Source organism: Dasypus novemcinctus, chromosome 15 (assembly GCF_030445035.2).
Source record: "Dasypus novemcinctus isolate mDasNov1 chromosome 15, mDasNov1.1.hap2, whole genome shotgun sequence".
NCBI lineage: Eukaryota > Metazoa > Chordata > Mammalia > Cingulata > Dasypodidae > Dasypus > Dasypus novemcinctus.
Genome location: NC_080687.1, coordinates 25978643 through 25990926, shown reverse-complemented (window position 1 = coordinate 25990926; position 12284 = coordinate 25978643). Strand labels below are relative to the sequence as shown.

Below are 12284 nucleotides of genomic sequence, written 5' to 3'. Positions count from 1 at the left end.
CAACATGTATAGATGGAGATGAAAAGAATCAAGAAAAGTTTTTTGCCAGAATTTTTGTGACTCATATCTAATACTACTGAAAAATATGTAACTTTGAGCTAGCAATCCCACCTCTAGGAATGTACCCCAAGAAACAAATAGCACCAGTATATAAAGACTATGAGGGAAGCAGATGTGGCTCAACTGATAGAGCATCTGCCTACCATATGGAGGGTCCAGAGTTTGATACCCAGGGCCTCCTGACCCATGTGGTAAGCTGGCACACATGCAGTGCTCCCACACACAACGAGTGCCGTGCCATGCAGGTGTGCCCCTGCGTAGGGGTGCCCCACACGCAAGGAGTGCACCCCACGAGGAGAGAAGCCCCACGTGAAAAAAGCGCAGCCCACCCAGAAGTGGCACTGTACAGAGAGCTGACACAGCAAGACGACGTAACAAAAAAGAGATGCAGTTTCCCAGTGCCGCCTGACAATGCAAGTGGACGCAGAAGAACATACAGTGAATGGACACAGAGAGCAGACAACGAGGAGGGAAGGGGAGAGAAATAAATAAATCTTAAAAAAAAATAAAAATAAAATAAAGACCATGAAAAATATTTATCACAGTGTTTAATAGGAAAAGAAAAATAGTGAGTGACATAGCAAAATAACCTAAGTCAAACAATAATGTGTGCTAGCTAAATACATTACAGCATATCAAATGGAATATTGTGCAATTGAAAATATGTCAGTAATCAGTAAATATATCCATAATTAAGTAAAAAATACTGATTAAATACAGTATTTTGATTTATAATTACTTGTTCACTGTATAAATTTTGCATCTTCCTTACCATTTATAACCTAAAATAGTTAATGTTACTTTTTTACTATAGTCTGTATTTTCAAATTGTTCTCAAGACAAAATAAAAATATACACGTTTTAAAATGTTAATAAGGCTCACACAGTAATATGAAATACCAAGGACCTTAAAAAGGAATGGTTTAATCAAAAATTTTATTGATATAACAACATTTATGTGGCTGAAATAAGATAGTTATTATGAAATATTGAAAAATATGTCATGAGGAATTATTTTAATAGCATGTTAAATATATTATTTACATTAATAAGTATAGCAAAATCACACATGTTCTATTGCTCAGATAAGTTTCTATTTACTTACAAATAATCTACACATAGTACCTTAGTTACCAAATTCCAATACTGTTATGAAAAATGTATTTTTCAAAATGTATAGACTTTATTCTGAAATTTGGTATATGAAACCAAGCAGCATATACACTAGACACACAGACTTTAAATAACTTAAGGATAAAAGTCATTTTAGAAAGTCAAAGTAATTTACTTCTAATAAAAATACAACGTGCAAGTCATTTTAATACCAGCTCACTAGATATATCTAGGAAAATCACTCTTTATGAATACAATTTATAATGGAGTACAATTTCACATAAAAAAATATTTTCTAAAACGTGTTCTATGTCAGAAAAAAAATTAAACATTGGCTAGGTACTTTCAAAATTGGAAGTCTTTTTTCATCAGACTAATCCAACTTTAGTTTTTAGATATTAAACCTCATTCTACTTCCCTTAATTTGGCTAATGACATCACTAACAAGATTTCATTAATGAGCTTAGCTTTATTTAACCTTAAAAAGTCATATACAACATTTCACATGTAAAAGGAATTTTAGTCTTCACATTAAAAGAAACATGTTTCTAAGTCCAACTGTAACAATTCTCTTTTTACTTAAAATGCTTTATTAGATAAAAACTATTATTAAAATTTTAATTCCAGAAAATCCTGTTTGAAAGGTAAAGACTTTTAATGACTCTGAAACCTTCTAAATGTATTCATACTTGAGTCAAAATTCTAGATTTCTAGAGACATATGATATAAACACCTCTTTAAACATAGTTGATTTCATCTTGGTTCTAAAAAGTACCAAATACTATACTGCCAAAAGTATTTCTTCCTGAGCTTTGGGCCATTTAGTGTCTTTTCACTCTCAAAACTTAAAATTATAGCTTTTCTATATCTAATAATGCTGTGTAGGATAGATGTTAAGAGACAAATTAAGTGTAGTTTAATATTTTATGATTACCAAATACTGCAATGAATGAGTCTGGCAGATGAATCAGAAGATTTGCTCACTAGGAAAGCTAGCTTTAAATCAAATATTGATTTTCCTCCTGTAATTCACACTTGTCTACTGAATGAGTTACCCAGCCTTCATGTAGGATTTTAAATTTTCTCTTAAGAGTTCTCCGAAAAGCTTTCAAATCTGCAACACGACTATGATCCTCCCCAATGATTACATGAGATACCCCCTCAGCTAAATAAGAAAGTACTTTTGCTCCATGAAATCGAAGCTCCAAGCCTTTAACAGCTAACGTTGTTCCTTCAATTTTGGTACTCAGGTCATTAATAACAGCATACAGGTCCAAATAAATGGTGTAGTGCCGAAACATACTAAGAGGAGAGTTGTCCCAGGAATATCGAAATTCTAAATCCGCAATCACAGAAGGCATTTCTTCAAGAGTCTGTTCATTAACATTTTTAATTCTTGAGAACACTTCCTTCAGTTGGTTCAAATCTGTATCAACAAAATAACTATCACCATAGCAATCATATTCACGAGCAAAATGTTGTTTTGTTGATGGACACATATGGATCATAAAACGAGGCTGCCATGGCACACAGCTTTGGGTCTTAAAACACTCTAAAAGCCAGTCAGGCTTTACAACATCATGTTTATTTGAAGAAATTATGTTTTTCACTCTGATGTTCTCAGACCCTGCAATTATGCAGTACGTGTCTGGGCCCGGATTTTGTACTATATAACCACCAAGTTCTGCAATTCTGTTCTCCAGGTCAGGCTTTGGATGGCTGTCTGTTCCACTCATAACACAAAACTCCACATCTTCAAATGTATTAGAAACCTTGTTTATGTTAGAAAGATTGGGTGCTTTTAAGTGCTCAATAATTCCAATAACTTTCTTAACCTTCGGGACAACTTTCCGCTTTTTTTCTTGTGGTTTGTCATCATCATCTATACAAAGGTGTTTAGAGGCAAGTTTTCCAGATGCTTTCCCCCTAAAATGTTCTAAGTCATCTAGAGTCATGCATTCATACCATTCTTTGTCTTCTCTTATCTTTTCAATTCGTGGAAAACGCAATGTGCAGTCAGTTTTATACATATTACTAGGGACAATCTCTGCTGCCTTAATCTGAACAATGACAGAATTACAAGGTTCAATATACACTTCTGGCTTCTCTGTTCCACATAAAAGGCTAGCTGGTGGAGCTTTTTTGTGAAAAGGCTTCCAATGTTTGGCCAGTTTCAAACCCAGATCATACAGTTCTTTCATGGTGTAACCTGAGCCAACACGACACAGAGTATGAAACACAGAAGGTTTTTCACCAGGAAGGGGCTTCTCTGCCACTGCACATAAAAAGTGGGACATCATTCCACCCCGTGAACCTTTACCCCAATAGCCTCCAACAATTAAGATGTCCAGTTCATCCATTAGTCCATTTACATATTCTGGTTTAATTTTTAACCATCCTTCACCTCGTTTGTCTGGCTTGTAAATGGATAAAGGATATTTTATCATAATTCCTTCTTCTCTTTTATCTATGGCTTCATTCAAAGCATCAATTACTTCGTTCTTAGTATGAGCCTGTGTTTTCTGCACTATTTCTATTCTACCTGGTATTGGTGTAAAAATACTACTAAGAATTTCATACCTCTTTCTCAGGGTCTCATGACCTAGCTTTTTGTTATTGACCATTAAGATGTCGAAAACACAGTAACAAGTTTGCAGATCAGAATCTTCTACCATTCTTTTAATATCAAACTTATTCCCTTTTTGCATAAAGGTTTGGGTAGTAGGGTTGTAGGCCATCATCTCCCCATCAAGGATACAGATTTGTATATCTGTTTTGAATGCATTATGAATGAATGGTGTTAAAGAACCCTTACACGGAGATGCACCAAAATGATCAGTATAGAAGTCATATCCATTTCGGGAGAAGAACTTATATACATCCCCATCTTTGTGCATTTGCATACGCTCACCATCTAGTTTGGTTTCGATGTAGAAGCTCTGGTGTTTCATGTCCTTCTCAATGCGCTGAATATTTGCTGTGGCAGCTAGCATTGGTTTAAAGGCAGAAAATAAAGTGATCGAAATATCACTGAGACCTACTAAAGGATCATGTAGTTGCCTACAGACTTTCTCCATATCTGTAGTGACATTATATAACTCAGCAGCATCACTATGAAAAATAGAAAATATGGTTTGCTGACTAAAACCAAGCTTTAAGTCCTTTACAATCATTCGTATGAGCCACTTTTGTTCAAGTGCTGAACTCTGAGTTATAAGCTGAAGAAGACTCTTCTTTACTAGGTCCTTTCTTCTGGCAGAATTATTGCTGGCAACTGAGTCTAAAATGTCATTTACTTGTTGTATGTTTAAGCTTCCTTTCTGTAAACATCGTGGCTTCAACACGAAGTATGCAATCATTGCAAAGTCTCCGGCATCACCATGAGTTCCAGTAGGTGTTCTGTAATTTAAAAGTTTAAGGGCATCTTTCCCTTCTCTCGGTAAATTCAGCAATTCAATATAAAGTTTAGCAAGCATAGTTTCTTTGATTCCATAGGCCATTCTCTCTCTTTCTAGCTGAGGAAGAATGAGTCTCATTGCTGGATAAAAAGAGTCTGTGACATCATTTTGGTTCTTATGAAGGGCATCATGAAATTTTCTCCAAGAATCCAAAAATTCACTGAAGTATCTGATTTTTTCTGCACGTCCTTTACTTTTCTGAATTCGTTCTAAAGTTGAGCATAAGTCTGCAAAAGGAACATGTGATGCAACGGTTTGTGAAGTTTGTGAGGCAGCCATAAAAGCTCCAAGAGTTCCTCTGGTTTAACTAATAAAGCAAAGAGAATAACTTTAAGTATAAAATAAAATTCAACTAAATATTTAATATAAGACTTTATACACAGTGTTTATAACAGATGCTCACTAATGTTTGCTAAATGGAAATAGATCAATATGATAAATGATGCTATCTCTTCAACCCCTATATTTAAGAATAATCAATTATTTACTTCAATTCTAATTAGTAATTATCAAAAGTATCACTAGACCTTTATCTTATATTAACACTCCTGAAATTAATCCTTTCAATTATATTTCTTCCTGAATCCCAACTTTCATTAATTATTCCATTGCTTAATTATTTAGCACATAATGTAAATGAATATAGCTAATAATGATGACAGAAAAAACAAAAAAAAGATCTATTTTCTGGGCTACTGAGATAAGGTCCTTGCCGATACAGCTACTCTTTCTTTGTCAGTCTACCACACACTACCAAAAACAAACTTCTTAAAATGGACATTTTATCTAGCATTCTCTTACTCATTGAATTAAAATTTGGCTTTGCAGGAATTTTGAACTCCTCAGCATAGATTGGATCCTTCACACAAAAATAGGTATCCTTTTGTTGTTACTTTGTAGGAAAAACCCTTTTCTGGCAAATAAATCTTATATCCACATTTGCTTCTTTGATAACTATGTTAAATCATCCCAGCATTTAAATCGCAACTCAAGACACCCTCTCCATAAAATACTCACTTTACCTATCTTTCTTCTTTAGCTCTATTGTATAGTAGGTCCTCACTCACAGCTTTATAAATTTAAATCATGAGTACAATTTTTTTGTTGTTAATATTCCTAATGCCTTGTATTTCTCCCAGCAAGCATAAAGTAAATATGAACCAGGTGCTATGTTCTGGGCAAATATATTTCCACTTTATAATAAAGGGCAATCTGGGGAAAAAAAAAGGAACATAATGGGAACTACAATAAATTTGACATTCTTTAATAAAAATAAACAAGTAAAATGCCAAGATAACAGTTTATTGAAATGACTTCGAAAGTTAGAGAGGAAATGATATGTATCTTACCAGACCAGGATCTAGAATACTTCCTAAAGTGGTCACTACAAGTGTGAAATTTCTTTAAAGTTTTAAATATTCATTCAAGTTTTACTGGATTCTATAATATATCAGAGTTATTTTAATACGATTTAAATTATGTATATTAAAATTAACTTTTTCAAAAAAAGACTTCAAGTGAAATTTGTGCTCCAAGAATAAACCATGCTTTAGCCTGAGGTTTCAGACATCACCTGGTTCAGACACCATGTTACCCAGGCAGTAGGAGTCAGAGAATCTTTGCCATAGGGGGTTGGGTGGGGCTTTGTTATAGATTCCAGAGACCATGAGATTCCCCACTCACTCCACTCACTCCAGCAAACAAAATGGAAACCCAAACCACACACCCACAATTAGCATAAGACTATAGTATCTTGTATCTAGAAAAAGAAATGGAATTATCGATTGTGATAGCACATTAACTAAATTGTCAGTTCTAGAGGAAGGCAATTATGTAGTAGTTAGGGACTCTAGTACCTGTTCCCCTGTTTGCTGGATGAAATGATGAACACACAAGCCAAGTTCCTGGAAAAGCCTGCTAGGGAAGGCCAAGCACTATGACTCACAAACACACACATATGCACACATACAGAAACATACTTCTCAATGTGGCTGGTGGTGGCATTCAATTTGGCTAAAAAATTAAGCAATTACTGACTATACAGGCAACGGTTTACAACATTACAAAAGCTTCAATTCTCAGTTTAACTCCTGACAAAGGCAATCCAAAACTTCTACTTATAAGTTAGATAGACTAAGAGATAAACCCACAAGAATATCCATCATCTTTCAATTTTTATCTTTGAACATTATAACTGCTTCCTCTCACTGTGTCTGGTTTGCATGAAACCACAACACCTGGTTATGTATGTACAGTGTCCTATCTTTAAAAACATTCCCTCGAGCAGTTTTGTTGTGGTTTATTACATTATCTTTTATATGTATATTATAATATATAAAATGAAGTATATTAAGAAATATTTCTTTGTTCAAGTATTAGTGTATCTATCTGATCTATCTGTAGACTTTATATGGTCTCAAAGCCAAAGTTTCCCTCAGCAAGTCCCAGGCAAAGACTTAGAAAAGTATATTATAATAGTGTGGACCTTTAGATAATGGTGTGGAAACACACATATCCTAAAACTAATATGTAGATAAAAAATGATTCTAGGGAGCGAATGTAGCTTAAGTGGTTGAGCACCTGCTTCCCATGTCTGAGGTACTGGGCTCAATTCTCAGTACCTCCTGAAAACAAAAAAAAACAAATAAATGAAAAAAACAAAACAAATATCATTGGAGAACAGGTGTAGCTCAGTGGTTGAGCGCCATGTACAAGGTCCTGGGTTCAATCCCGACCAGTTCCTCCTAAAAATATATATATATTCTAGTGGTGGCAGAGTAACGAGCTCCTGGAGTCAGCTCGTGAAACAGGGCCATTGGTAGTCACCCAGAGCTACCTAAAGCGCCTGTTTGGAGGACCCAGGAGACCAGAGGAGTATTCTGCAACATCCTTGACAGTGTGGAAGGAGGAGACTACCTATCTGCACAGAGGAATCATGAGTAGAGCACTCTACATGGAGGTTGGTACCTGTGGCATGCAAGCTATGTTAGGAGCTATTCTATGGTTGGAGTTGGAAAGTTCCATTTCCCCCAGCAAAAACAGGAGGAAAACACAGAGTGGCACCAACTTCAGCTACTGATTAGTGGATTCAGCAGGCTGAAGTAGAATCCTAGGAACAACTAAACTTTGAGCCTGTCCAGGTCAGAGGGAAGCCAGTGGTAGCCATTTTGACTCTGCCCCAGGCATGAGGGAAAGAGGCGCTGACTGAAAATCAAAGTGCTTGGTAAGGACCGGCTTCTTTCCACCCAGGGTTGGATTGCAGGTCTAGCCTAATCCCCAGTCCCACCTCCAGCATGGAAGAAGCTGGAGGCACCTACACCACCTCTCTGGGAAGCTGCAAGCCATGCCACAGAGGCTGGTACCCATCCTACTTCAGGGGCACAAGCTGCCTCAGGAGCTATTCTGTGGCTGGAGCCGGAAGCTCCATCTCCCATAAACAGTGGAGGAAGAGACAGATGTCCACTGACCGCAGCTACTAATTAGTGAGCTTGGCTGGCTAAAGTATAATCTTAGAGACAGCTAGGACCTGAGTGTATCCAACAGGGAAAGAGTCCAGTAGCCACCATTTTGACCCTGCCCCCCAGCATGAGAGGAAGCCTGGCTGACTGAAATCCAGTGAAGTTAGGGACGGGCTTCAGCCTAGCCTAGGCTCCAGCCCTACCTCCAGCAGAGAGGTAGCTTGCAGGACCTGCACTAGGTCCTCCAGGCAACTGTGAGTGTTCTCTGCTGGCACAGGCTGAATAGTCAGACACCTGGGGCTGTACCCAAACAAACAGGTTTGTTGAGTGCCTTTGAGCCCATTTCCACCTCTGTCCTCCCATAGGAAAGGAGGGAGCTGGTGTTGCCTCAACCTCTCAGGGCAACCTCAGACAGTTTTGGGCTGCACAAGCCTAACTGTTGGGCACCTGCGGCTCTACCTCCATCCCCAATAGGACAAGAGATGGACTATGATTGCCCAGTCTCTCTGGGTAACTGCAGCTGCTTTTTGGCCCACACATCCTAGTCTGGTGGGTACTTGTAGACCCACCCTTACCCGCCAATAAGAAAGAAGGGGGCTGGTCTTTCCACAGCCTTTTTGGGCAATGGCACTCCTGTGGCCTGCATGAACTGAACTACTGGATGTCTATGAATCCACCCCCACCCTCAAGAGGATAGGAGGGATCTGGTGTCTCCATAGCCTCTCTGGACAACATTGGGTACTTTCAGCCAACAGGAACTGAACTGTCAGGTGCCTGTGGATCCAACCCCATGACTTAAGAGGACAGAAGGGGGCTGTTGTTTCCTCAGCCTCTCTGGGTAATGGTGGGTACTTTCAGCCTACAGGACTGAACTGATGAGCATTTGTGGTTCTGTTCCCACCCACTAAAGGGCAGAAGGGATAGTACTCCCTCAGCCTCTCAGGGCAACTGCAGGCATATTTGGCCCACAGAGATTAGATTGTTGGGCACTCCAGAGGGTCCATTCCCACCACTGGCAGGGAGAAAGTCTGGTGCTACATCAGTTTACCTGAGTAACTGTGGTTATTTTGGACCCACACAGTATAGATTGCTGACCAAAACTATAGTTCCATCCCTGCCTAAGGTAGGGGAGGAATGGGTGTGAAGCTTCATCAGTGTTTCCAGGTGACTACAGACAGTCTTGTTGTGCTCAGCTTGGATTATTATACACGGCTGCAGTTCTGTCCCTACCCTGACAGAGGAGAAAGGTGGGAGAAGTTTCATCACTTCCTGGGGCAACGCGGGCAGCTTGAGCCTCCATAGCTTACAGCACCAGCTACATCCTTGGCTCCTACTATACAACCAGGAAGGGAGAAAAGATAAGAAATCCCTAAACTAAAGGGAGAAACTGCACCCAGAATAAATACATCTAGTAAAACAGATGCAGAAATGCCAAGAAAAAATTACAATCCATACCAAGAAACACGAAGAGATGGCCAATTAAAGGAATAAGATAAGCCTGGAGATGACATAAAGGAGATAAATCAACTAATCTTAGATGTTCAAACAAATCTCCTTAATAAATTCAATGAGATGGCTAAAGAGATTAAGGATATTAAGAAGACATTGGATGATCACAAAGAAGAATTTGAAAGCATAAAAAGAAAAATAGCAGACATTATGGGAATGAAAGGTGCAATAAATGAAATTAAAAATATACTGGAGGCATATAACAGCAGATTTGAGGAAGCAGAAGGATCAGTGATCTCAAAGACATGGCCTCTGAAAGTAAATAAAGAACAGATGAAGAAAAGAATGGAAAAAATTGAACAGGGTCTCAGGGAACTAAATGACAGCAAGAGACATGCAAACATATGTATCATGGGTGTCCCAGAAGAAGAAAAGAAGGGAAAAGGGCAAAAGGAATATTGAAGGACACAGATTTCCATGTCCAATGAGCACAACATACTCCCATCCAAATAAATCCAAATAGACCAACTCCAAGACACATACTAATCAGAATGTAAAATGCCAGAGACAGAGAGAATTCTGAGAGCAGCAAGAGAAAAGCAATGCATAACATAGAAGGGATACCTAATAAGGTTAAGTGCCAATTTCTCATCAGAAACCATGGAGGCAAGAAGGCAGTGATATATACTGCAGGAGAAAAACTGCCAGCCATGAATTTGATACCCAGCAAGATTATCTTTTAAAAATGAGGGTGAGATTAGAATAGTCACAGATAAACAGAAACTGAGAGAGTTTATAACAAAAAAACCAGCTTTGCAGGAAATATAAAAGGAGTGTTACAGCCTGAAAAGAAAAGACAGGAGAGAGAGGCCTGGAAGACAGTCTAGAAATGACAACTGTATCAGTAACAGTAACTAAAAGTGTCAAATATAAAATGAGAGATAAAACACAAAGATCAAAATGAATGAAATAAGAATTGCCTTTACAGTAATAACATTGAATGATAATGGATTGAACTCCCCAATCAAAAGACACAGAATGGCAGAATGGATAAGAAAATATAACCCATCTACATGTTGTCTGCAAAAGACTCACCTTAGACCTAAGGATACCAATAAACTGAAAGTGAAAGGCTGGAAAAAGATATTCCATGCATGCTGTAAGCAAAAAAAAAGTTGGGGTAGCATACCTATATCAGATGATATAGACTTTAAAAGCAAAACTGTTATAAGAGACAAAAGGAAGGACATTACATATTAATAAAAGGGATGATTCACCAGGAAGAACTATCATAAATATATATGCACCTGACCAGGATGCCCCAAGATACATGAGGCAAACACTGGCAAAACTGAAGGGAAAAATAGACATCTCTACAATAACAGTTGGAGACTTCAATACACCACTCTCAGCACTGGACAGAACATCTGGGCAGAAGATCAATAAAGAAACAGAGCTTGAATAATATGATAAATGGACTAAACCTAACAGACATATAAAGAAAACTGCACTCCCAAACAGCAGGATATACATTCTTTTCAAGTGTTCATGGATCTTTCTCCAGGATAGACCATATGTTGGGACACAAAGCAGAGCTCAATAAATTCTACAAAATCAAAATTATACAAAGCATTTTCTCTGATCATAATGGAATAAAGTTGGAATCAATAAGCAGCAAATAAAGGGAAAATTCATATATATATGGAGATTAAACAACACATTCTTAAATAATCAGTGGGTCAAAGAAAAAATTTCAAGAGAAACCAATAATATCTCGAGATGAATGACAAGAATACAATATATCAGAACCTATGGGATGCTGCGAAGACAGTGTTGACAGGAAAATTTATAGCCCTCAATGCAGACATTAAAAATGAAAAGCTAAAATCAATGACCTAACTACACAGCTGGAGGAACTAGAAAAAAGAACAGCAAGCTAATCCCAAAGTAAGTAGAAGGAATAAAATAACAAAGATGAGAGCAGAAATAAATGAAATTGAGAACAACAACAACAACAAAAAATAGAGAAAATTAACAAAGCCAAAAGGTGATTCTTTGAGAAGATTAACAAAATTGACAAACCCTAGCTAGGCTGACTAAGAAAAAAAGAGAGAAGATGCAAATAAATGATATAAAAGGGGAACCTTACTACTGACCCTACAGAAATAAGAGAGATCATAAGAGGATACTATGAACAACTTTATGCTAAAAAAACTAGACAATGTAGATGAAATGGAAAAATTCCTAGGAATATACAAACAACCTACACCAACACTAGGAGAAACAGAAGACCTCAACAAAGCAATCACAAGTAAAAAGACTCAAACAGTCATCAAACAGCTCCCCAAAATGAAAAGCCCAGGACCGGACAGTTTCATAGGTAAGTTCTACAAAGCATTGAAAGAAGATTTAATATCAATGCTTCTCAAGCTCTTCCAAAAAACTGAACAAGGAACACTACCAAACTCATTCTACGAAACCAATATCACCCTAATACCAAAGCCAGATAAAGCTATTACAAAAAAAGAAAATTACAGACCCATTTCTCTAATGAATACAGATGCAAAAACCTCAATAAAATACTTGCTAATCGAATCCAACAATACATTAAAAGAATTATCCATCATGTTCAAGTGGGTTTTATACCAGGCATGCAAAACTGGTTCAACACAAGAAAATCAATCAGCACAATACAACACATTAATAAATCAAAGAAGAAAAATCACATGATCTTATCAATTGATGT

The 12284-nt window shown here is 37.4% G+C and overlaps 1 protein-coding gene across 3 annotated transcripts in view; it reads right to left on the bottom strand.

Annotated features, from left to right (window-relative positions):
- Nucleotides 1–593: 593 nt before the first annotated feature.
- LIG4 (DNA ligase 4) overlaps nt 594–12284 on the bottom strand; it is a 19400-nt gene continuing 7709 nt past the window's right edge. For all 3 annotated transcript variants that reach the window (XM_058276444.1, XM_004471203.4, XM_071208208.1), the window contains one exon: nt 594–4938. In XM_058276444.1, the coding sequence (XP_058132427.1) occupies nt 2172–4910 (2739 nt within the window). In that variant the 5' untranslated portion in view covers nt 4911–4938 and the 3' untranslated portion in view covers nt 594–2171. The remainder of the gene's footprint in view (nt 4939–12284) is intronic.